Raw genomic sequence first — 26,944 nt, 5'->3', positions numbered from 1 at the left:
ATTGCACCTCACACAGCTGCCCCCACCTGAGAAAACACAAGCTCCTAAAATCGGGAAGCCACCCCACTGTTTTGCTGTGTGGCTGCCCCTTCCATTGGACACATCTGTTAACCTGGGAATTTTGGCTTGGGACAGTTTCAGACCTATGACAAGGTCCCATCCCAATGGATTGCAGTGCAGATGGACTGGAAGTTCCTACTTCCAATTCAAGGTGGTCGTTTCACAGGAGAGGTGACCAATGCCTGGCAGATAGACTTTGCCCTATACAGAGCAATTGCTGCCCGCCTCTCTGGCCGTAGCTTTGCCACCCAAATCATGGCTCTTGAATGGAAATCTTAGGATACAATAAATAGATGCAGACTCCTTTTCTCGGCAGGCTGGATTTCCTTATGGGGTTTGAAGCCTTGGCCCTCTCTTCCTAGGATGGGAGAACCACTTTGCTCATAAGAGAGGAGACAGTGTTCAAATGAAGAACTTCCTGGTTGCAAAGATCTTATTTATTTTATTATTTTTATTTACAACATTTGTATGCCGTGCCCCATCCAAACAGATTCCGGAGTGGTGAACACAAGACGTACAATAGTAAAAAGATAAAAGGTTAAAACATCATATTAAAATTATTAAAAACAGCATACCAATAAACACCATGGCTGGTTATTTAAGGAATGCTTCCTGGAGCAAAACTGTTTTCAGGAGGTGCTGGAAGCAACACAGTGTTGGCACCTGCCTGACCTCTAGGGGCAGGGAGTTCTGAAGAAAGGGAGCCACCATACTGAAGGATCTTCTCCAGGTGGACTCCAGTCGGGCCACAAGTCCATGTGGAACCACCAGGAGCAAGCCCTCCAATGACCTCCATGACTGGACAGGTTAGTAAGGGAGAAGGCGCTTTCTCAGGTATCCTAGTCCCAAGTTGTGTAGGGCTTTGTACGCTTGTACCAAATCCTTAAACCTGACCCAGTGGCATATACTTTGTATACTAGTATGAAAACCTTAAACCAGCCAGATTTTGCAGTATTAGAACTCCCCACCGTAACCATAAAGTAGAAGCAAAGACAGACATTCCTGTCCTTTCAGACTTGGTCTTTTTATGATGGAAAGATTTCATAAATCTTATCTCTAAATGCTTCCTGCACTAGGAGGGAAGAAATAAACTGTCCCATATAAAATTATCTTCATAATGAAAGGCGAGGGCTGTGAGGCTGAGAATTATTACACCCACATCATAGTAAGGGAGAGCTGAAAGAGTTACTTATGGCGACACTCTCGTCTGGTCAAATCATCAGTAAGTGTTCCCTCTGCCTTGGCTACACTGGTGTAAAATCACATCATCTCTCTGTTGAAAGCATCTATCTGATTTCCATCCTATCTGGAATTTTTTTACCTGCATTCTCATATGGTTTTTGGTGAAAACTTCCCCACAACCCCCTACAGGATGTTAATTCAGATTCTTTCCAAAGCTTAGTCATCGCACCTTTTTAAACAAAATTCTTCACACATCAGCAGCATTTATAAAAAGACTCTGTTCTCTGTGAGTTCTCTCACATCTGATGATCTCTCTCATGTGTCTTCACATCTCTTCTATGATGGAAGCATTTCCCACACTGAGAACATTTGAATGGTTTCTCTCCAGTATGAATTCTCTGATGACTCTTCAAACTTTCACTCCGACTGAAGCTTCTCCCACATTCAGGGCAGTTGTATGGTTTCTCTCCAGTATGAATTCTTTGATGTACTGTCAAACTTTTAGACCGAATGAAGCTTCGCCCACACTCAGGGCAGTTGTATGGTTTCTCTCCAGTATGAATTCTCTGATGAATTTTCAAATCAATTTGCTGATTGAAGTATTTCCCACACTGAGAACATTTGTATGGTGTCACTCCAGTATGAAACCTCTGATGAATCTTCAAACTTTCTCTCCGACTGAAGCTTTTCCCACACTCAGGGCATTTGTACGGTTTTTCCCCAGTATGAATTCTCTGATGAATCTTCAAACTTTCTCCCCGACTGAAGCTTTTCCCACACTCAGTGCATTTGTACGGTTTCTCCCCAGTATGAATTCTCTGATGTCTCTTCAACTTGCCTCTTTCACTGAAGTATTTGCTACAATGAGAACACCGATATGAGCTCTCTTCACACTGAATTCTTTGATTTAGTGAATTTGTATAACTGAAGCACTTAAGAAAGTTATTAGTTTTCTCTTCTGTGTAGTCACTCTGATATCTGTTCAAATTACCACTTTTGCCACTCTCAGAGAAGTCAGATTTACTGTCTCCTGTTATCATTTCCTGACATTTATCAAAGCATGAACTTTGCTGGTTTTCCTCTGATATGGGACATTTATCGTGATCCTCCCCAGTATCTATCATATCCAGTTGTAATCTATAGTGGTATCTTCTACCGTACTTGGAGAACATGGGCATGTTACCTCTTGAGTGTACTTTGGAAGGCTGGCCAACTGCAGCTGGAAGACCTTCTGTGAGCTCATTACATTCATTCTCTCTCTTCACTGGCTGCTTTCCCCTTTCCTGTTTGGACTCGATTCCTTCCTCGTGCATCTCAACTGTATCCAGCACATTCGTTTGGCTTATGTGTGGGGCTGTCCTAGGTGTGTCCTCTGGCTCATTTCCTCCACATTGAGAATTCTCCATCCTGAACTGACTTCCCTTCTCATCACCTGCAGAGGCACAGAGAGAAATGTTGCTCATACTCTGGTGACCTTATTTCAAGATGCTTGTAACCACTTTCTGCTTGGTTTTTCCTTCTAAGAGCTTTTGTTCTCTTGCTGCTACATACAAGTTTCTTTCTGTCTCTATGATCATGTCAACCCTCTCCTTTTATCTAGGGCTGTGGTTTTTAAATTATAGAGCACCAAGCACAACATCAGGCATTTTTAGATGATTTAAAATATTAACTTCTAGAAATGTTATTTTTTAAATGAAAGAACCCTGCGCTGACTTCTGCAAACTAGAAAACCCCTTCACAGAATTGTGAGGCATATGAGAAATCTAGGAAAAAGTGGATTGTATCCAATGGTATCCCTTTCACCAGTCGAACAGACGCTACTGGTGAAATGAATTCCCTTTCTCTCACCCTGCGCACCACACCCCATGCCCCCCAAATATGCTCTGTGGGGTTGGGAGACCCTCTGGAGCAGATTTGTGGGTATGCCGGGGGGAAGAAGGTGAAGAGAACCTGTCATTGTGTGAGCAGACATCCCAGCGTGGTAATAAATCATAATAACCCTAATATGTTATTTCATGTGTTTGGGTCAAGCTGTATATTACATATCAACTTTACATATAGTAAAATATAGTTTCCCACTGTTTACTAAGATGTTCTCTCTATGACCATTCTAGGCATAAATTTCTTGGTATTATTCTCTGGTCCCTGCCAAACAAACGCGTGATGTTTTTACCATTGTCCAGGTAGCAAAATTTGTGTTGGCTGCAAGGAAAATATGCGCCAAGTCCCAAACGGCATAGGGGGGATGTTTCTGTTGGATATGTCTATGTATGTATATATAAATATGTGATTGTACTGTTGTTTTTTCTGTTTATGTATATTGTGGTGGCCTATGGCTCCAAGCAATAAAGTTGACCTGACCTGAAATTTGCATATACATGTATGGGATTTGATCTGGCAGATACAAATTAGGAAAGAAATCTTGGGATTTCTTTTTCGTGAGCTGAATAGCTCACACAGGCAAAGTCTCGCAGAGGCAAATGTTAAGGAATGTTAAGGAAGGGACTGAAGATAAAACTGGCAGTATCATAAGATCCTCCTACGTGGCCCCATGTCGTTAGCCCTCCCTCCCAAGCAATGTACATTTGTCCCCTTCAGAACTCACCTTTAAATGGGGCTTGAAGACCTATTTATACCAGCTGGGTTTAAACTGCTCATTTTAGGTGTTTAGGGCTTCAATCCTATACCCACTTATGCAGAAGCAAGCCCCACTGAACTCATTGGATTGCACTGGAAATTAATATCCTGGCTTTTGAAATGTTCAAACTGCCATTTTAATATTTTATTGTCTTTTATTTTGGAATAATCTTTTAACCTTTTTTTATATCAGCCATCCTGAGAGGGCTCTGCATTAAAAGGCAGCGTAGGAATCTTTAAGGGCAAAATCCTATGCATGTTTAGACAGAGAAAAGGCCTACAACTCCCAGCATGCCCAAGCCAGCCTTTTCTCTGTCAAAACATGGATAGGATTGCGCCCTAAACAAATAAAACCTATACAAGCCTATGGTGTAGCTGTAATTTGGGGTACTGTGTACAGTTTTGGTCACCCCAGCTCAAAAAGGGTATCATAGACCTTGAAAAGGTGCAGAAATGAAGTGGGGGGAAGATGTGAGAGGAGATCATGATTGAGGTTTATAAAGTGCCTCATGGTGTGAAGAAAGAAGACAGAACTGTTTCTCAATCCCACATAATACTAGAACTTAGGGTCATCCAATGAAGTTGATTAGCAGTAGAATCAAAACAGACCAAAGGAAATTCTTCACACAATGCACAATAGCTTTCTGGAACTCACTGCCATAGGATGTGGCAGTGACTAGTAGTTTAGATGTATAAGGGCCCAATCCTATGTATGTTTAGACAGAAAAAAGTTCTACAACTCCCAGCATTCCCCAGCCAGCCAAGGCTGGCCGGGGAATGCTGGGAGTCGTAGGACTTTTTTCTGTCTAACCATGCATAGGATTGTGCCTTAAGACACCTTTCTCTAAAAAGGAGTTGAAATGTCTTACAGGAGCAGTTAAAAAATGCAAAGATCTAAAATGATTTAAAACAGCTAAAACCAATTAAAAATAAACAAGAATCAGTAAAACAACTAAATCAAGAAGCCCTGTCATATGTCATCAAATGCCTGAGAGTAGGGAAAAGTTTTAACGTGGCGCAGAAAAGATGTAGCTGTACTTAAACTCTTGTTGGCTGCATCTTCCTGCTCCCTCTTTGGGCTCTGGTCTCCTGACTCTGCTCTTTCTGGCTCTCTTTTTATACCCTCCTTCCTCAAAACTGAAAGTACTGCTTCAAACCTGAAAAAATGAAACTTAACTGGGGAAATGAAACTGAAACTTAACTGGGGAAATGAAACTACTCCTCTCATGGATACCCCCTCCCAACAAAAACCCCAGGCCTCTAGGTCTGACCTTTTTATTTTCCTTGCCTCTGTAGGCCTCAAATCTTCACACAGGCCTACCAATAAACATACTTCAGACTACAGAAAGGGCCAAATCCTGCCATGCTTAACAGTTCCAGCAGCATCAGTGGACAGGGGTGAGGGGCTGAAGGGATGGAGAGTGGGAGGAGGCAGGAGCCAAGGAAAAGATATGTGAGGGAAAGCTAGCTAGTAAAGGATATAAGGCCTGGTGTTCATTATCCCATTCAGCTACAGCCCAAGGGCTCTTCCAGATGGCGGGCTCCTTGTACCACCAATCACTGGACCGCTGCTGTAAAGTGCAAGTGGAATTTCCATGTACCACCCACATTTTTGGGGGAAATTGCCACTATCTTCTCTCCACACTAGTGAGTGGAGATGTAATAGCCAGAGCTCTTCCCGCCCTTCGCTCCTCCTTCCTACCGCATTCTTTGAGACAGGTTTTTTTTTATTGTTTGTCTCTTCCCCAGAAGTGCAGAATTCTACAAATCCATAGGTTAACTGCTGTGATTTTGCTGCTGTGTAAGTGCACGTGGCCCCAATTCAGATTGGGACCATGCCTTTCTGGGAAGGGAGGGTTAAACCTTCCCCCCAAACAGCCATTTTTCCCCTGAAATTCCACACACAGACCCCACAGGTGGTTAAAAAGAAAAGAAAAAAGGATCTGTTCGAGTTATTATTTTTTTTAACCAGGGGTGTGTATGTTAAAATTTCAGGAAAAATATGATGGGGGGGAAGCTTAAATCCTCCTCTAACAAAGTTCTGGTCCCAATTCGAATCAAGGCTGCATGTGCTTGCACAGGAGTAAAAGCGCAGCAGTGAACCTTTTGATTTCCAGAAATGTGGACTCCTAGAGAAGAAGAAACAAAAAAATTCCACACAAATATTAGTAGTTGCCTTACACGCACACGCCCCTTTAACAGGGCCTCATTGTGTTCGTGTGCGTTGAGTGGGGTGGAGGAAGGAAAGAACCATTTGCTACAGAAACAGCAGCAGCAGAGAGAGAGAGGAGAAGGTGTGATCAGCTTCCTGGGTGAGGGAGAAACACACTGTTTGGCCAGTCTGAACATGCCCCCAGTGATATCACATTATACCTCACACAGGTACCTCCTGCTCCCGCCCGAGAAAACACCACAAGCTCCTAAAATCAGGAGCCACACAATTGTGTTTTTTTGTGTGGTTCATGGCATGCCAGAAAAAAATGAAAGGATTTCCCCCAGTGTGGTAAAATACGAGGGGAGGGGGGGATAGGATGACACGTGTGGGTGGCCCAAACAAGGCAAGCCGACAGTCCCTTAAAACCCCGGCCTGGAAAAGCCCATGCTGCCACTTTTTCATGTCTTTTCAGCATTTTGTCTGTATTCCAGTCAAAATAACTGAGAATTAAATAAAACCCATTTATGTCTTCTTTCTTTTCAGATATATGTGTTTACAATGTGAAAAAGGACCCTCTTTCTGCCTATCAACTCTTTTCAGTTCTAAAATGCCAGACTGGATTGGCTCATCTTTACTGGATTTATTGGACTTGAGCAGAAGAGTGCCTTACCCAAAGAATCAACGTGCCCACCATCCTCCTGCAGGACTTGCCAGACTATGGTCTGTTGGCCTGGCTGGGTCAGGCCCCGCTTGACGATCTGCAAAGACAGGCTAGTTTCCTTGGGGTCCATCAGTTCCTGCAGACAGAAAAAAAAAAGACAGCCGCCCTTTGCCAGTCAAATTTTGTTGAGAAATAAAGACCATTAAGGCAAAACATCACATACTTACCATGAAACCCAGAACAATTAATTTTACAGTCCATTGATAAATATTCAGAGAAACCAATAAAAGGAGAAAATTGCCCCACCACTCCAACATTTACAGCTATTGTTTTGCAGTGCCCCAGTGAGAGAACATAGGACCCTGCCTGCAATATTCAGTTTCTGTCTCTGACTGCCATCCTATGTATCCTTGGGAGCATGGTGCCTTTTAAACCTTCTCCCAGCTGTGTTAAGATGAGCACACCCCAGATAGCTGGGTCTGCATCTCAAGGAACCAAACCTGTGGGCAGCAAAGGGGCCTGGTGTTACCCTGACTCTTCTATACTTCTAACCTTGCACATAACAGACTGACACACCAGAATGTCACATGCATCTTTCACACCAGTTTAATCTATTTCCTGTTCTTCAGGAGAAAGTGATGAACTGGTATAACTTGGGCATTTGATTCCACTGCCTACGAAGGATGGAAAGAGGATTTCAGAAGGGGAACCAGTGAATTCCCTCATGCTCGGGCAGACCACTTCTATGTTTAGAAAGAAAAAAGTCCAACAATTCCCAGCATTCCCCAGTCAGCTAGAAATATGACTCTTTTCTCTCTAAACATGCATAGTGTTAAGTGATGTGCTCGTTAGACCCCTATACAAACTCGCACACGTTTAACGAGACCAACACACCTGCTTATAAGGAATCTTTAGCAAATAGCAAACCTTGGCAAATAGAGCGTCTATGGCTAAGAAGGCAATTCCCACCCAAAGAGATCTACACTCAGACACTGTTGGAGAGGATAACGCTGCAATGGCATATTTATTAGGGTTTACAAAGATTCAAATGCACAAGCGGATTTGGGGGGAATTAGCTGAGCAAATGAAATTGTTAACACGTGGATTAATTGGGGATGCTCCAGCCTTCACCAAGTTATGCCTTGGTGGGGAAATTAGCTGCATTCTTGGTGAAGCTGAGCTCCAGGCCTAAAAGCAGTTTTCAAGACTGCAGGACAGAGTGTTCCCAAGGCTTGAAACAAACACACACACTCAAAGAGGGGAAAGGGGGTGGAGGCTACAACTGTACTAAGGAGCTCTAAAAGCAATATGCCTCTCTCTGGGCTGAAGCCCTTTCCGGCAGCCAGGAACTAGCGTGCGTTGGAATTCTTGGTCTCAGGTGAAGAGGAAGGAGAGCAGACAGCCTTGGCTAGGGGAGGCAGAGCACCCACTGTGGGCACCTTGCTCTGGCAAGCAAGGAGCTTAGTGATTTCAGCAGGGCGCCTTTCCTCTGGGATGAGGGACTGAGTGATTTCAGAAGCAGTGTGGCACCATACCCCTGGAGGAGTGAGGCACCTAGTGACTTCGCAGCATGGCCCCACACCTCTGGGAAGAGGGGGACTGGGGACTTCCGCACTACCCAAACTTGAGGCTTCTTATACAGTTCTGAGAAAGGCAGTGACATCACAATTTCGATGAGCCAGACACTGCTCATAGGCTCTGGAAATGGTGCTACTTATCGTATCTGTCCAGAATTTTTTAATCCATGACGGCTTATTTGGCCAAAATAAGCCACTCTATAACCCACACTCTGCAGTAAGGGTTATTTAACCCACCATGGGTTATCGTGTTGTCTGGTGCTCAGCGTGGCTTACTCCAATCGCTGACACAGTCACCTGGCAAGAGCAGTCAAAACCATTGGCTTCGCTCCAGCCTGCAGAGCTCTTTTTCCGAGTTCTGACGAGCAGCAGAGGGACAGCCACAGCCTTCCCTGATACCGCACTACAGTGACAAAACAACAGCTTTCCCTGAGTACAATGACAGCCTCATGCTATCCCGCTACAGTGAGGTTACACAATGACAGGCTTCCCCGATCACTACTTTAAAACTGCACAACTTGGGAAGTGGGGAAAATAGGGCAATACGGGGAAAACTGCTCACTTTTCCATGAAGAAGCGCAGTTCCGCAACAATCCACTACAGCATCAGAGGGTCCCCGTGAAGACCCCACACCTCTCCCCTCTCACTGGGATATTGTGGAAGGTTAAAACAGGCTGCTACGATGTTGTCGATGGGCGAAGCAGCACCACTGCTCGGGCGAGAGGACTGCAGCAAGACTCAGATTATGCACAGTAGTTTAATAAACTACTCACAGTAACTTATTAGCCCGATTGTGTGGCAGGATATCACGTCACCACACAATCAGGCTACGCACAGTAGCTTAAAAAATAACCTACTGTGTGTAGCTTATTAACCCATCATGGGTTATCGTGATGTCCAAACACGGCCCTAGTCTTACGTGATTGCACTCAACCCCATTCCTGTGCCTTTCCCCCACCGTTGCTGAAGCTGGGGATGAAGGTGCCTGGCTTTGTGGCTGTGAGTCAAAATGGAGTCAGTACTGTTCACTCAAAAGACAGCTACTTCATAACACTAGGATTGCACCCTTAGAGAGACTTAGAGAGACCTCACCTGCCACTTCCCTCCCTTGGCTTCTCGCTGGCTCATCAGGAAGTCCTCTGCCAGGGCCACAGCCTGGGAGCAGGTGTCCGGCCCTCCTGCTCGGATCCAGCCCTGGAGGTCAGGTGGCAGGCTGGCCAGGAACTGCTCCAGGATCAGCAGCTCCAGGATCTGCTCCTTGCTGTGTCTCTCCGGCTTCAGCCACTGGTGGCAAAGCTCCTGGAGCTGGCTGTGAATCCTTCGTGGGTCCCCAACCCCCTGGCAGCAGAAGTGCCTGAAGTGCTGGCGCTGCGCCTCCATTCTCAGGGCTTCCGCTTGCAAGATGGCGGCCTTCACTTTCCCATAGTCCTCCTGATCCCTGGCTTCCAGGCTTCGAAAGGCCTGTTCTGCTTCTCCACTCAGTGCTGGCAGGAGCCGAGCTGCCCAGTCTCCTCTAGGCCACCGGCAGCCTTCAGCCACCTGCTCAAAGGATGCCAGAAAGGCCTTGACATCTTCCCATGGGGCTGTCTCTGGCATCGCTGTGTTGCCCTCTTGTGTGTGGATGGGCTGCATAATCTTCAGGAACTCCTGCCATTGGTCTTCCCAAAGCTCTTGCATCCCCCTGGATGGTTTCCCTTTGCTGTCTTGTGACATTCCCCATTCTGGTTGCTCCGTCATATATTCTGACTGAACTGCACTGGTGGCTTTTTCTGCTCTGACTTGTCCTTCAAGTTTTGGGCATACAGATACTTCCACTTTCATCACTTTCTCTCCTGATTCTACCCAATCAAATCTAAAGTTAGATCACCTTTAGCAGAAGAGATAATCAACATTTAAGAGACATAACAGAGTATATTTGAAAAATAATTTTTAAAAATATGAGAAATTTACTATCCAAGCTTTACACACTCCTTTTAACATATGGCACTGGGGCAGAAGAAGTGAAAGATTTCATTATCATTTGCAAACACAGTTGCAAGATATAAGTAAAAATAATCCTACAGATATTTGGGAGAATCTTTGGAACCAAAGTCAAAATTCTTTCTGGTTGGTGAGAGGGAACGACTGTAAGATCATGACAAGCTGGTATTGATTCCAGCAATAATAAAGATTTTTAAAGTTACCAGTCTACCTAGTGTCTACCTAGTGGAAGTACAAAAAAAATAGCACCTAAAACAAACTAGGGGAAAAATAAAAAATTTAAAAGAAAAGACTGTATAGTATAAGATTAAATTACACCCAGTTTCCTTTAAAAAAAAATTACACAGAGCTATCAGTACACCCCCCTTCATGGATCACTGCCTTGTTGTGGCAAAGGGGCTTGCGTAACTCAGTGAAGCCATAAGCTATGCCGTGCAGGGCCACCCAAGACGGACAGGTCATGGCAGAGAGTTCCAACAAAATGTGGTCCACTGGAGAAGGAAATGGCAACCCACTCCAGTATTCTTGCCAAGAAAACCCCATGGAACCTATCACAAGGCTAAAAGATATGACGCCAGAAGATGAGCCCCTCAGGTCGGAAGGTGTCCAATATACTACTGGGGAAGAGCAGAGGGAATTTCCAAGTAGCTCCAGAAAGAGTGAAGCGGCTGGGCCAAAGCCGAAAGGACACTTAGCTGTGGATGTGTCTGGTGGTGAAAAGAAAATCTGATGCTGTAAAGAACAATATTGTTTAGGAACCTGGAATGTAAGGCCAATGAATCAAGGTAAGCTGGAGGTGGTCAAACATGAGATGGCAAGATTGAACATCGACATCTTGGGAATCAGTGAACTAAAATGGACAAGCATGGGTGAATTTAATTCAGGTGACCATCATATCTACTACTGCGGGCAAGAATCCCTTAGAAGAAATGGAGTAGCACTCATAGTCAACAAAGGGGTGGGAAAAGCAGTACTGGGGTACAATCTTAAAAATGATAGAATGATCTCAGTACGAATCCAAGGCAAACCATTCAACATCACAGTAATTCAAGTGTATGCCCCAACCACTGATGCCGAAGAAGCTGAGGTCGATCGGTTCTATGAAGACCTACAACACCTTCTAGAACTAACACCAAAAAAAGATGTCCTTTTCATCACAGGGGATTGGAATGCTAAAGTAGGAAGCCAAGAAATCACCGGGATAACAGGCAAGCATGGCCTTGGTGTACAAAATGAAGCAGGACAAAGGCTAATAGAGTTCTGTCAAGAGAACACGCTGATCATAGCAAACACTCTTTTCCAACAGCACAAGAGGCGACTCTACACATGGACATCACCAAATGGTCAATATCGAAATCAGACTGATTGATAGACAGAGTGCCTCAGGAACTATGGACGGAGGTCCGTAACATTGTTCAGGAGGCAGCAACTCAATCCTTCCCAAAGAAAAAGAAATGCAAGAAAGCCAAGTGGCTGTCTGATGAGGCTTTACAAGTAGCTGAGGAAAGAAGGGAAGTGAAAAGCAAGGGAGAAAGGGGAAGATATACCCAACTGAATGCAGAGTTCCAGAGAATAGCCAGGAGAGACAAAAAGGCCTTCTTGCAATGCAAACAATGCAAAGAAATCAAGGAAAACAATAGAAGGGGCAAGCCTAGAGATCTCTTCAAGAAAATCGGATATCAAGGGAACGTTTTGTGCAAAGACGGGCATGATAAAGGACAAAGAAGGCAGGGACCTAACAGAAGCAGATGAGATTAAGAAGAGGTGGAAAGAATACACAGAAGAACTATACAGGAAAGATCTTAATGTCCCTGATAGCCATGATAGTGCGGTCACTGAACTTGAGCCAGACATCCTAGAGAGTGAAGTCAAGTGGGCCTTAGGAAGCATTAGTAACAACAAAGCTAGCGGAGATGACAGTATTCCAGCTGAGCTATTGAAAATCCTAAAAGATGATGCTATTAAAGTGCTGCACTCAATATGCCAACAAATTTGGAACATTCAACAGTGGCCACAAGACTGGAAAAGGTCAGTTTACATTCCAATTCCAAAGAAGGGCAATGCTAAGGAGTGTTCAAACTACCGCACAATTGTGCTCATTTCACATGCCAGCAAGGTTATGCTCAAAATCCTACAAGCTAGGCTTCAGCAGTATGTGAACCGAGAACTACCGGGAGTACAAGCTGGGTTTCGAAGAGGCAGAGGAACTAGAGATCAAATCACCAACATTCCCTGGATCATGGAGTAAGCAAGAGAATTCCAGAAAAACGTCTATTTCTGCTTCATTGACTACGCTAAAGCCTTTGATTGTGTGGATCACAACAAACGGTGGCAAATTCTGAAAGAGATGGGAGTACCAGACCACCTTACCTGTCTCCTGAGAAACTTGTACAAGGGTCAAGAAGCAACAGTAAGAACCGGACATGGAACAACCGACTGGTTCAAAATTGGGAAAGGAGTACGACAAGGCTGCATACTGTCGCCCTGCTTATTTAACTTATATGCAGAGTACATCATGAGAAATGCCGGGTTGGATGAATCACAGGTCGGAATTAAGATTGCTGGTAGAATTATCAACCTCAGATACGCAGACGATACCACCCTAATGGCAGAAAGCGAAGATCTAAAGAGCCTCTTGTTGAGGGTGAAAGAGGAGAGTGCAAAAGCTGGTTTGAAACTCAACATTAAAAAAACGAAGATCATGGCATCTGGCCCCATCACTTCCTGGCATATAGAAGGGGAAGAAATGGAAGCAGTGACAGATTGTATTTTCTTGGGCTCCAAGATCACCGCAGACAGTGACTGTAGCCATGAAATTAAAAGACGCTTGCTCCTTGGGAGGAAAGCAATGGCAAACCTAGACGGCATAGTACGAAGCAGAGACATCACCTTTCCAACAAAGGTCCGCATAATCAAAGCTATAGTTTTCCCAGGAGTAACATATGGCTGTGAGAGCTGGACTATAAGGAAGGCTGAGTGCCGAAGGATCGATGCTTTCAAACTGTGGTGCTGGAGAAGACTCTTACGAGTCCCCTGGACTGCAAGGAGGTCAAATCAGTCAGTCCTAAAGGAAATCAACCCTGACTGCTCATTGGAAGGACAGATACTGAAGCTGAAATATTTTGGCCACCTAATGCGAAAAGTCACTGGAAAAGACCCTGACGCTGGGAAGGATTGAAGGCAAAAGGAGACGGGGACAGCAGAGGATGAGATGGCTAGACAGCATCACCGATGCAATGAATATGAACTTGAGCACACTCCGGGAGACGAGTTGGACATGACTTAATGACTGAACAACCAACATCAGTACACCAAGTAGAATTCACCATGTACATAAAGAACTGGGAGGTTCCATGTTTGTTCTGGCAAGATTATTATATATAAAATACTTTAGGTCTCAAGATCTACCTGCACTGAAGGACTTGTTGCTTAAAGTGTGGGATTTGGCCATTATGTCCAAGCTAAGATATTATATAAGGGCAAAAGAGAAAAGACAGAATAGGTCTGAAATCCACTGAAACATGTTCATTAAATATTATAAAAATAATTCAATTTATCCCAATGTGAAATATTAGATCTCATTGTTCTGAAACTGGTAGTATGTCTGCATAAACAGCAGTTAAAGCATGTTCTGATATTCCAAAAATTTTAAAAGTGGGGAGAAATCTAGACTTACAGAGCAAGTGGGAAGGTTGATTCCTGGCAAAATTCTTTGCTCTCAATTCTGTGAAGTCTTGTTTAAAACACAGAGGAGGAAAAGCCCAAATGTCTGCCTTCTTCGTTGGCCTTCTAGCCCTCCAGTGAGATGAGTCAGGAGTGATGAGATTTACTCGGTGACAGGAGCTGCAGTCCGAAGTCCTTCCCTTGAGATAATCAAGGAAGATTGGAAGAGAAGTTTCTCTCTGGCTGGGGAATGCTGGGAGCTGCAGAACTTACTTTGCTGCCTACCCATGCATAGGATTGCGCCCTAAGCCACTACCCCTTAGCAAGGCCTTTTCTAGAAGCAAAGAAACCAGCGCAGGGCTCTTTCCCCAGTATCGCAGGTGGGGTGTGAGGCAGAGGAACTTGCACTGCAGTGCTTTCTAAGGCTGCTCGGAAGCAAGTCTTACTTCTACATGTGTGTGTGGGGTTGCGGCCCTAAAGGGAGACCTGCTCCAGCCCCTGGCGTGCAGCCACGCAGAGCGCTTTCCGCGGCAGCAACAGAGAGAAAGGCAGCTCCGACATCCTACCGGAAGCGACGAGGAGGCCGGCGCGACCCTGGGCTGGCTGGCGGGCTGGCTCTCGGACGGGCGGCTGCACGGCGCTCAGCCGGCGCGGAAGGCCCAGCCGGAGCCCCGGATGAGCTCGGGACCCTTCCCTGCTGGACTGGGCGGCTGCCTGGCTGGAAGAGGGCGCGGGGGCGCACAGCTCCGCTCTCCCCGCCAGATCCCCGCGGCTTCCTCCTCCTCCTCCTCCTCCTCGTCTATGGTCTCGCCGCAGAGGCGGACGACGCTCCGCAGGGCTGCCCCCAGCTGGGCCACGCGGGAGCTGCAGCCCCGGCGCGTCTAGGGGGCGCGACGGGCTGCTCACGCCGCTTGCGGCCGTGTTCGCCGAATGCGCGGCTCGGAGGCGTCTGCGGACGCGGGCGAAGCCGCAAGGAGCGCGTGGGCCCGCTACGGTCCCAGGAGGCGTGTAGGACCGAGGGCTGCGCGCGTGCCAAAGTCCTGCGCAGACTCACTTGGGAGTAAGTCTCCTTTGGCTCAACTCAGTCCATCCTAAAGGAGGTCAGCCCTGACTGCTCATTGGAAGGACAGATGCGAAGCTGAAGCTCCAATATTCTGGCCACCGAATGCGAAGAGAAAACTCCCTGGAAAAGACCCTGATGCTGGGAAAGACTGAAGGCAAACGGAGAAGGGGACGGCAGAGGATGAGATGGCTGGATAGCATCACCGATGCAACGAATATGGACTTGAGCACGCTCCGGGAGAGAGCGCAGGACAGGAAGGCCTGGCGTGCTGTGGTCCATGGGGTCACGAAGAGTCGGACACGACTGAAGAAGTCTCCTTTGAATCCAGTGGGACCTACTTCTGATGAAACCCTCCGAGGATCAGGGCTGCCCAGCGGAGAACCTATGTATGCTTATATATCCTCATCGTCATAACAACATTTTGATCCCCCCATTCCTAATGTCCTATTAGTCCAAAATTAGGACCAGATGAAATGGTTAGGTAAGTATAATTTATCATGGATCCTTTATGGAAATTCAGGATGGATGAAAGGAAGTACTTCACACATTGCATAAACTATGGAATTCACTACCAGAAGGGCAGCTGGTGGGCACTAGATGGACCCTTGCTCTGATCCAGCAGGACTCTTATGTTTTTATGATGTAGGAGTCAGTAGAGAGACCTTCAGGTTTCGGAAAACATAACAAAGAACCCCCCCCCTCTCTTAGCAGAAGAGATTTGGAATGGAAAGGACTTGAATATTTGTTACTTAATATGTTGTTCCCTATAATCACATCTGAGATATCTGTAGAGCTTGTGGAAAAGGAATACATGACTATATGCTTCTGTGAGATCTACAGAAGCCAGAGAATTCCCTTGCTGGGGAGCCTCCAAAACTGCCTCCAGAATATTTATTACACTGAAAGGGAAGAAAATGGGTTAAACATGGGCGCATTCTTCCTGAGTAAGTCCCTGATCAATACCCTGAATGCAGGGTGGAAAAAGCTCAGTGTCCATGATGTCCAAGGAATTACTAGATTTCTCAGGGAATTCAAAGATGTTTTGACTTGAACCAGTGCTGTGGAGAAAAGATATATGTACCAAGACACCTGTGAGTTTCAGAAAACGACCTTGAGTACTCCGAAGTCACACAACTGCCTGTGAAAGAAACTTCTCCAGCTAGATGAATCGTCTGAACCTACTCTCCTGCTCCCAATTTCTGCTGTTGATGCAGTTTTAAATTTTTACAATATGTTTTCGGATCTTCAAACTCTCTTAAATTTAAAAAAAACAACCACTGAAATTGTTGTCCTAGAAGCACTATTTGGGTCAAAAGGTGACTCACTGATTTACAGATCAATCAGTAAAATACATTACCTCATCCACCTTGATTGTCTGTTGTGGCTCCCTGTGAGAACCTGTGAAGTTCCTGTAATCCCTGTCCTTAAACTACTGTTTACAGGGACATAAGGAACTGATAAGAGGGTTTGAAAGGCTTCCCCTCCTCTTATCTAGGTACAGAGGAAGAATCTTTAGCATGTCCTTTGATTCTATTAAAACATATTTTAAAAACTTCTCTAAAACGTTGGCCTTTCAAAGAGTACAAGCAACCCATGTCATCTTACGGGGCTACACCTGAGGCCTCATGAGCCTTGCATAGAACCAGCTCATTTCCTTACGTTTTATCACAGTTTTGCAACTGGTGGTCCTACAGGGCCATCCATGAGACAAACCTTTGAAATCCTCATGAAGTTATCAGCCAAGGTATTCATTTATTTCAAAGCAGTGGCCACCTAGGAGACCTTGATGTCTCTCTTTTCTGTTGCCTTTGGAAATGCCTCCTTGCCCCTTCAAGGTTTGGGAGAGGGAAGCAGCTCTCTAAACAGATACAATCAACTCCTCTTACTCATAGTGTTCAGAGGAAAAAGGCCCTTCTCAGCTAGAGAACTCCCTCCTCTCTGCCCAGTTTCCCAGTCCTGTTTCTGAGGTGTTTTAAGCCACTTGGCACATCTCCCTCAGTTTTACCAACATAGGGCACCTTGGGCTGGTTTACAAGTTTGGAGGGGATTTCTGCAACTCACCAACTGTGTGTGTGTGTGCGTGTGTGTGTGTTTAGGATTGCAGCCTTAAGGACATGTCTGCACCAATGACTGGCCTGCAGTCGCGGAGTTTCTTGCCCCAGCAACAACAGAACTGGCTGGAGCTCCCAACCCATACCGGAAGCAACAAGGAGGGTGGCGTGAGCCTTGACTAGCTGGATGTTTGTCTTGGCTGCTCAGCACCTTTGGGCAACTGCACAGGGCTCAGTCCAGGGAGGGGAGATATTCAACTGGAATGCAGGGGTGTTGCTAAGTTCTTAAAAGATCCAGGGCACAGGCCCATAACACAAATTTGCATTTATATAATATATATATCTGAGTCTAAACACTTCTAATATACCAGGTGGCCCAGAAGTAGGTATACAGTTGTTTGGAATGTTGATGGGAGGGGGAGAGAATGTGTGAGTAGAAGATGTGTGGGTGGAGTCAGAATTTGTGTCGTACTGTGTATCACAGTGTTCTGGACAGGTTCAAGGAATGTTGCAACATTGATGGAATACATTTCGAGCACTTACAAGATTAAACAGTGTTAAACAAGTGTAAATGTAATAAACAATGCAATAAAATGCAAATAAACTATACTGTATACCTACTTTTGGGCCACTCTGTGTGTATACACACACACACATATATATATATATACATATGCGCGCGCGTGCACGTGCATGTAATGTGCTTGGGTGTGTGTACAGATTGTTGTTGTTCAGTCGTGTCCGACTCTTCGTGACCCCATGGACCATAGCACGCCAGCCCTTCCTGTCCTGCGCTCTCTCCCGGAGCGTGCTCAAGTTCATATTCATTGCATCGGTGATGCTATCTAGCCATCTCATCCTCTGCTGTCCCCTTCTCCTTTTGCCTTCAGTCATTCCCAGCATCAGGGTCTTTTCCAGGGAGTTTTCTCTTCGCATTAGGTGGCCAAAATATTGGAGCTTCCCCTTCAGTATCTGTCCTTCCAATGAGCAGTCAGGGTTGATTTCCTTTAGGATGGACTGATTTGACCTCCTTGCAGTCCAGGGGACTCGTAAGAGTCTTCTCCAGCACCACAGTTCGAAAGCATCAGTTCTTCGGTGCTCAGCCTTTCTTATAGTCCAGCTCTCACAGCCATACATTACTACTGGGAAAACCATAGCTTTGATTAGACGGACCTTTGTCGGCAAGGTGATGTCTCTTCTTCTTACTATGCTGTCTAGGTTTGTCATAGCTTACATAAGAAGTGTGCACTGACACACACACCCATCAACTCAGACCCCGATTCAGCATTTTGGAAAACATCCTGCTTCTGCTCTGGCCAATTTGTAGTCAGACCACTTCAGCTCAGCACCAAACCTGAGTCAAGGTTTGGAAAAACGAGTCTTTATGCTTCCTTTTGACTACCATGGGAAATTAGAAAAAAAGTAACTTTTTTCTCTTGGTCAGAACTAGATGATGATATCAGGCATAGTAGCCCCCTAGAAGGGGATTACACCTGCCCAATGTCAGAAAAATAGGTGCAGGGTTTATATTTTGATTTTCTTTTAAAGGGAACTGCCAATAACATGTTTATTCTTTGGAAGAATTGGATAAACATTTCAGGATTCATTGCCCATCAGAGGAGATCATGTCTGCCAAGTTTCAGAATTATAGCCTCCGGGGTTTTTGTGCAAGGGTGGCCTTGGCATTTTGAGGTCTCCAAAAGACATACTTATCTCCCTATTTTCCTTGTGGACCATTGTTCTGAAAATTACAGACAGCCTAGAGTTGTCCCTAAGTAAGAAACCAGCAACGTTTCAGAAGGATAGATGCAGCAGTTCATGTGGAAGGGGAGTTCTCCAATTTGGGGGAGAGAGTGATTGGCTTTCCCTTCCGTTCACCCCTTCCCCAATAGTTTTTGGGGTAAATTTGATGAAAATGCATAGGTGATTAGAGGTGTCCCCCAGGCAAGAAACCTGCAAAGTTTCTGAAGGATATACATGCATGCAAATTTAGAATTACTGGAATTTATTTACATTTCACCAATGTTAGCAGCAGGGGAACATGGGCGGGAGGGCGCTGCTGCGCTCATGCCCTGCTTGTGGGTTCCCAGTCGACAGCTGGTTGACCACTGTGTGAACAGAATGCTGTACTAAATGGACTTTGGTCTGATGTAGCAGGGCTCTTCTTATGTTCTTAAATAGAGACTGCCTCTGAGCATATGCAGAATGCTTTTCTTTCACCACTGAGCACTTGCGTTCTCCCCCTACCAATTCTATTCCCCTCCATGCAACCACCCTCCTCATCCTACCATCCTCCAGCACCTCTTCATAAAAACAGATGTCTTGTTTTGTGCAACTCTCCTCTACCTCCTCCTTCTTATGCACAAGCTCTCATTGTATCTTCCTCCCCATACTTCACCTGTGCCAAGACCTCACCAGGATTCAGCCAATGAGTCTGTTTTCAAAACTAGGGTTAAGTTATGGAGAAGCTCTCAGCATGTACTAAGTGCCTTTCCCTCACCACTGACGCTAGAGTTCATGCAAACACGCACACACACACACACACACACACACACACAAAACATGCATAGGACTGAGCTGAAAGGGTAGTCAATTCATTAGATGGAATTGGGTAGGCTAAGCCTGCAGTACCATGCTCATATCTCAGGACTTATTTCTGAGTAAACATGCAGAACATCAGGGTGCAAACCTCCCTGCAAAAGTAACTTGTGCTGGAATCTTATGCATGCTTTCCTGAGGGTAAGCCTCATTAAACATAAAGGGACTTCTCAGTAGGCATACATAGGCTTGTATAAATGAGCAGTATTTGTCTCCCCTCCACTTAAAAAAACAAACCCCAAACTCCTGTTTTTATTAAAGCTTTCTGTTCAGAGGAACATATGAAGCTGCCTTGTACTGAGTCAGACCCTGGGTCCGTCTACCCGGTATTGTCGACACTGACTGGCAGCAGCGGCTTTCCAGGGTTTCAGGCCAGATTCTTTCCTAGATGCTGGGGATTGAACTCGGGGCCTTCCGCACGCCAGGCACGTGCTCTGCCACTGAGCTGCAGCCCTTCCTATTGCTGGGTAATGGCAACTGACAAACAAAACAGCCCCAGATTTGTTTCTCTGCAAACATGTGAACTCACTTTTCTCAAAGGCTTGAGCAAGAAGGAGAAAAACCAACCCTCTTGTCCGTTTGTATAACGTCAAATACAGTTCAGAACTTCTCTTGCCCACCAAAGAGAATTCTCTTTAAGAATTCCCCATGAAATGCTCTGGGTGGAATAAAGAAAAGAGAGAGAGAGAGAGAGAAAGAGAGAGAGAGAACAGGGGAGGGCAGGAGAGGGCAGGGGAGGGGAAAAGAAGCATGGTGATTGGAAATGTGTGTGTGGGGGGGAGGTAGAAAGAATTCCTTAAGCCAAGTGGCTCCTTTCAGAGAGTAGTATTTCAGAGGAATTTAGGAAGCTATGGAGGGTTTGTAAGGATTGCACGTACTTAAATTAACTTTATGAGGTGTTGTCCATTAGGAGGAGAATTTCAGTCCTACAGCTATTTAGGAGAAATTAAAGTGGAGGGGGAGAAAGAAGTTTGTGGACGTTGATTGGATCCTTTGCTGTACTGAAGCTACTAAACTTCTGCAGAAACCAAAGGTTCCAGTTTGGGGCAGTAAAATCAGATGCTGTGCGAAATACCAGTATTTCACATGGAGTTCTTCCTTCTACCTCTTCAAAATTTAATTGCAAGCAAGGTCCTAACAGTGGGCATGTAAGAGCACAAAAGTAGGAGAGAGGTTTTTTGCACCTCAAAAAAAAAAAAATCCTACACCAGAGATTAAGGATATTGACTTCCTAATGGTCACCTTAAACACCTTCTGATTAGGTTCTCTAATCCCCTGGGTGACTTCACAGTTTTTACTTCTTGTTTTAGTCTTTGAGAAAAGGAAACTTTCTGGAGCTAGCACAAAAGCCACTGGACCTAACTGTCTGAAATTTGGCAGCTTCAGTCGGTTCTATAGGGGCTGCCAGGTCCCCATATTCCATGAACTTAGGTGGAAGCACAAAAAAATTATAGTTCTTTACTTTTGACAGATCTTCTCGAAAAAAAGCAAATTTTACCTCTGCCTAGTACAAAAACCACTGGACCTAACTGCCTGATATTGGGAACATTAAATCAGATCCATGGGGGCTGCCAGGTCCCCAAATTTCATATATTTATCATAAATATTTAAAAGGTTCCCCTTCATGGATCACTGCCTTGTTGTGGCGAAGGGGCTTGCGTAACTCAGTGAAGCCATAAGCTATGCCGTGCAGGGCCACCCAAGACGGACAGGTCATGGCGGAGAGTTCCGACAAAATGTGGTCCACTGGAGGAGGAAATGGCAACCCACTCCAGGATTCTTGCCAAGAAAACCCCATGGAACGTATCACAAGACTAAAAGATATGACGCCGGAAGATGAGGCCCTCAGGTCGGAAGGTGTCCAATATACTACTGGGGAAGAGCAGAGGGAATTTCCAGGTAGCGCCAGAAAGAGTGAAGCGGCTGGGCCAAACCCGGAAGGACACTCAGCTGTGGATGTGTCTGGTGGTGAAAAGAAAGTCCAATGCTGTAAAGAACAATATTGTTTAGGAACCTGGAATGTCAGATCAATGAATCAAGGTAAGCTGGAGGTGGTCAAACATGAGATGGCAAGACTGAACATCGACATCTTGGGAATCAGCGAACTAAAATGGACAGGCATGGGTGAATTTAATTCAGGTGACCATCATATCTACTACTGTGGGCAAGAATCCCTTAGAAGAAATGGAGTAACACTCATAGTCAACAAAAGGGTGGGAAAAGCAGTACTGGGATACAATCTTAAAAATGATAGAATGATCTCAGTACGAATCCAAGGCAAACCATTCAACATCACAGTAATTCAAGTCTATGCCCCAACCACTGAGGCCAAAGAAGCTGAGGTTGATCGGTTCTATGAAGACTTACACCTTCTAAAACTAACACCAAAAAAAGATGTCCTCTTCATCATAGGGGATTGGAATGCTAGGGAAAACCACTAAACCATTCAGGTATGACCTAAATCATGTCCCTTATGAATATACAGTGGAGGTGACGAATAGATTTAAGGGACTAGACCTGATAGACAGAGTGCCTGAGGAACTATGGACGGAGGTCCGTAACATTGTTCGGGAGGCAGCAACTCAATCCATCCCAAAGAAAAAGAAATGCCAAAAAGCAAAGTGGCTGTCTGAGGAGGCTTTACAAGTAGCTGAGGAAAGAAGGGAAGCGAAAAGCAAGGGAGACAGGGTAAGATATATGCAACTGAATGCAGAGTTCCAGAGAATAGCAAGGAGAGACAAGAAGGTCTTCTTAAATGAACAATGCAAAGAAATCGAGGAAAACAACAGAATGGGAAAGACTAGAGATCTCTTCAAGAAAATCGGAGATCTCAAGGGAATGTTTTGTGCAAAGATGGGCATGATAAAGGACAAAGAAGGCAGGGACCTAACAGAAGCAGATGAGATTAAGAAGAGGTGGAAAGAATACACAGAAGAACTATACAGGAAAGATCTGAATGTCCCTGATAGCCATGATAGTGCGGTCACTGAACTTGAGCCGGACATCCTCAAAAGTGAAGTCAAGTGGGCCTTAGGAAGCATTAGTAACAACAAAGCTAGCGGAGATGACAGTATTCCAGCTGAGCTATTTAAAATCCTAAAAGATGATGCTGTTAAAGTGCTGCACTCAATATGCCAACAAATTTGGAACACTCAGCAGTGGCCACAAGACTGGAAAAGGTCAGTTTACATTCCAATTCCAAAGAAGGGTAACGCCAAAGAGTGTTCAAACTACCGCACAATTGCGCTCATTTCACATGCCAGCAAGGTTATGCTCAAGATCCTACAAGCTAGGCTTCAGCAGTACGCGAACCGAGAACTACCGGAAGTACAAGCTGGGTTTCGAAGAGGCAGAGGAACTAGAGATCAAATCGCCAACATTCCCTGGATCATGGAGAAAGCAAGAGAATTCCAGAAAAATGTCTATTTCTGCTTCATTGACTACACTAAAGCCTTTGATTGTGTGGATCACAACAAACGGTGGCAAATTCTGAAAGAGATGGGAGTACCAGACCACCTTACCTGTCTCCTGAGAAACCTGTACGCGGGTCAAGAAGCAACAGTAAGAACCAGACATGGAACAACTGATTGGTTCAAAATTGGGAAAGGAGTACGACAAGGCTGCATACTGTCGCCCTGCTTATTTAACTTATATGCAGAGTACATCATGAGAAACGCCGGGTTGGATGAATCACAGGTCGGAATTAAGATTGCCGGGAGAATTATCAACAACCTCAGATACGCATACGATACCACCCTAATGGCAGAAAACGAAGAGGATCTAAAGAGCCTCTTGTTGAGGGTGAAAGAGGAGAGTGCAAAAGCTGGTTTGAAACTCAACATTAAAAAAACGAAGATCATGGCATCTGGCCCCATCACTTCCTGGCATATAGAAGGGGAAGAAATGGAAGCAGTGACAGATTTTACTTTCTTGGGCTCCAAGATCACCGCAGACGGTGACTGTAGCCATGAAATTAAAAGACGCTTGCTCCTTGGGAGGAAAGCTATGGCAAACCTAGACAGCATAGTAAGAAGCAGAGACATCACCTTGCCGACAAAGGTCCGTCTAATCAAAGCTATGGTTTTCCCAGTAGTAATGTATGGCTGTGAGAGCTGGACTATAAGGAAGGCTGAGTGCCGAAGAATCGATGCTTTTGAACTGTGGTGCTGCAGGAGACTCTTACGAGTCCCCTGGACTGCAACGAGGTCAAATCAGTCCATCCTAAAGGAAATCAACCCTGACTGCTCAATGGAAGGACAGATACTGAAACTGAAGCTCCAATATTTTGGCCACCTAATGCGAAGAGAAAACTCCCTGGAAAAGACCCTGATGCTGGGAAAGACTGAAGGCAAAAGAGACGGGGACGGCAGAGGATGAGATGGCTAGATAGCATCACCGATGCAATGAATATGGAGTTGAGCATGCTCCGGGAGAGAGTGGAGGACAGGAAGGCCTGGCGTGCTATGGTCCATGGGGTCACGAAGAGTCGGACACGACTGAACGACTGAACAACAACAAATTTAAAAGGTTATGGCCGTTTCTGTATTCCAATGCAATTCAATAGGAAAATGTAAAAAAAAATGGCAATTAAGACAGCTCAAAATATCCAGGGCACAGCTCAAAAGATTGGGGCCTGTGCCTAGGTGGGCTCTTTTCTAACTACGCCCCTGCCTGGATGGCCTCCGGCCACCCTCCCAGCTGGACTGGCTGGCTGGAAGAGGGACAGCGGAAGTCTGCAGCTACTTTCTGCCAGTGCACATCCCTGCCTTTCTCACGCAGGTTCCTCCTCCTCTTCCTTCCTTGGTGTTTTATGGGTGGACCAGAAGAAAACCCAGCTCCATGCTAGAAGACTCAATCGTTACAGCTCCCCACAACCAGCCCCTGCCCCAGCCCCTGACAGCTAAAAAGGATGCAAAACAATACTGTATGCAGACTTACAGATTTATTGCAGCAGAAAAGCCTTTGTCAAATGCAGGACTCACAGCCATCTGGGGAAGTGGGCCAATGCCACAAGAAGTATGTGAAGTCCAAAGTTCCAGAAGGCCTGTCAGTCTTCCCCATCCTGGGGAAGCCAGGCATCCTGGGAGTTGAAATACAAAGTATCTGTAGGGCACCGGGTTGGGAGAGGGCTGCTCTACAGGGTCAAGTGCTGCTGACATGCCAATGTCCTATGCAGATTTACTTGGGAATTAGTCTTCTTTGAATCCAGTGGGACTTACTTCTGAGAAAACATAAGATTGGGGCTGTACATCTGGAGACCAATGCATGCTTATATATAATGATAATGATAATTATCACTATAATTACAAGATCCTCCCCTTCCTAATGTAAAAATGCCATTAGTCTGAAATTAAAACCACGCGAAATGGTTAGGTAAATATAGTTTAATGTGAATCCCCTACAGATGGAAGAGGGTTACTAGAGAGACTATTAGCTTTGGAGAAAGAAAAAGAAGCAAAAAACAAACGTCTCAGAACAGATTTGGAACGTAAATGCAGTGGCTCAATATTTGCTTCCCTAAGCACATCTGGGATGTCTGTGAAGCTCCTACAGAATGTAACTGTATGGTTCTGTAAGATCTACAAAAGCCAATCCCCTTGCTGGGGGGGCCTCCAATACCATCTTGAGAACTGTCATTACTTTTACAGTGAAATAAACAGACTAAACACCTGAGCCCTCTTCCTTGAGAAGTACCTGGTCAATACCCTGAATGCTGGGTGGGAAGAAGTGCCTGCTCAGTATCCTGAGGTCAAAGAAGATAGTGGATTTCTCAAAGAATTCAAAGACGTTTTGCCATGAACCACCACCATGGCTGGATGAAACTGAGGAAGCGTATTCATTACCACCTGCAGTAGTAGATCTTAGTTTTATGCTTCACTCTTAGGCCAAATAGTTCAGAATTCTAAATCCCTCTGCCAAGGTGTAGGCAGAAAAACATGTCGCTGCTAAGCCTGTGCCTATCTGCAAGGGCAAAGCCTTCCGTAACTTACAGAAACCTGACCCAGAATGATATTCTGGTGAAATGTACACTCCAGGGGTTGCTTTGGGCTGAAGCCCTGAAACCTTGGTAAAAAGAAAGAGAAGCATCCAATGTCATTTAATGGCCTAAGCTGAGGCCTCCTAAGATGTGCATAGAACCAGCTCATTTCTTCATTTTCATCCACAATTTTGAAACCAGTGCAGCAACAGGGCCATTGACTAGGGAAACCTATGACCTCTTCATGAAATCATGAGCCTAGGTTTGTTTTGACGCTGTAGCCATCTAGAAGAGCTAACAGGCTACTTTTCTATACTGCTAAAGTTTGATCTACAATCAGCAGCTTATGTACTTTATATCTCCATGATGTGAAAAGCTTCACCTGCTGATTTGTGCACCTGCAGCTTCTGTTGACAGGGCCTTTCTACATGAGGCATTTATTGTGCACTTGTGATTCGTCACTCACTGTAGTTTGCAGGTGTTTTATACAACGGCGTCATCCTCCAGGGCATCTTCTGTACTTTGCAACCAATTTAGGGCACAATCCCATTGAGACAGACATCAGCCTCTAACTTCAGAGGTTGACACCTATCCAATGCAGGATGGATGAGGTATGGAGGGGATCCTCTCCTCTGTGCTCCAGCCACCCTGCATTTGTGGCTAGATGTGCATTTTCAGGGAGGGGAGGGAAGGGGCCTGGAGACCCAATAGGAAACTGTCTAAAGCAGCTTCCACAGCCTCCTCCCCTAACTGCCTCTGGGACCACCTTCTTTTCACCCTCTCCGCACTCCATTTATGACAGCAGAGACAGTGGCAATGTGGAACGAACCGCGCTGGCTACAAGGGTGCAGAGGCAGAGAGCGCAGTTTCTCAAAACCTCGGTTTCCAGAGACTGAAAAATCCTATGGCCATCTAGACAGTGTCTAAGTGGCCATAGGATTGCTTTCCACATTTTTTTTTTAAATTGGAGAAACTCTGGTATATCGGGGAATGGTGGAATGAAACCCTACAGTATTTGCACAGTTCCACTATACCACAGCACCACCTAGAGGTTATGTAATGGAATATATAGAAAGGCTGAGGAGGAGGAAACCTGGAAAAAAAGTCTATAGAGGATCAGATCCTAATCCCACAAAGAATCCTGAAGCAGCAGCCTCGGTAAAGTGGCAGGTTAAAAGCTTCATGCAGAAAAGCCTGAAGACACAGATTCAGAAGCCAACTGACAAACTGGCAACCTTATTAGCAGGTGAGCAATAAGCCTTTTTGTACGCTAGCAGCAGGAGTAGTTTCATTGACCAAGCTCGTTGAAGGAGGTTGCGATAAAGTGCAATAGCCCATAA

The 26,944-nt window shown here is 45.3% G+C and overlaps 1 protein-coding gene across 5 annotated transcripts; it reads right to left on the bottom strand.

Moving 5' to 3' along the window:
- Positions 1-482: 482 nt before the first annotated feature.
- Positions 483-14,718, bottom strand: LOC146355996 (uncharacterized). 5 transcript variants are annotated; one of them, XM_084831547.1, is made up of 5 exons: positions 14,482-14,718; positions 13,929-14,115; positions 9,365-10,139; positions 6,705-6,831; positions 483-2,674 (listed from the first exon to the last, which is right to left on the bottom strand). In XM_084831547.1, exons 3-5 carry the CDS (start codon positions 10,091-10,093, stop codon positions 1,539-1,541), a joined length of 1,992 nt encoding a protein of 663 aa, XP_084687673.1. In that variant the 5' UTR covers positions 10,094-10,139; positions 13,929-14,115; positions 14,482-14,718; the 3' UTR covers positions 483-1,538. The 5 variants fall into 5 exon arrangements, with proteins under 5 accessions (XP_084687673.1, XP_084687671.1, XP_084687672.1 ...); XM_084831545.1 differs by having other exon boundaries at positions 13,929-14,718; XM_084831546.1 differs by having other exon boundaries at positions 9,365-10,110; positions 13,929-14,718.
- Positions 14,719-26,944: the final 12,226 nt, after the last annotated feature.

The sequence above is a fragment of the Heloderma suspectum genome, chromosome 2, assembly GCF_057233095.1.
Source record: "Heloderma suspectum isolate Gila_16-S chromosome 2, 16-S_ref, whole genome shotgun sequence".
NCBI classification, from domain to species: Eukaryota; Metazoa; Chordata; class Lepidosauria; order Squamata; family Helodermatidae; genus Heloderma; species Heloderma suspectum.
This window is presented reverse-complemented; position numbering and strand designations above follow the sequence as displayed.

Excerpts from the sequence above, each read along its gene's own strand:
- LOC146355996 (XM_084831545.1), bottom strand. The coding sequence starts at position 10,093 with ATGAAAGTGGAAGTATCTGTATGCCCAAAACTTGAAGGACAAGTCAGA. Across the intron at positions 6,832-9,364 it reads CCAAGGGAGGGAAGTGGCAG|GAACTGATGGACCCCAAGGA; the intron begins GTGAGGTCTCTC and ends TTCTGTCTGCAG. Across the intron at positions 2,675-6,704 it reads TGGGCACGTTGATTCTTTGG|GTGATGAGAAGGGAAGTCAG; the intron begins GTAAGGCACTCT and ends GTGCCTCTGCAG.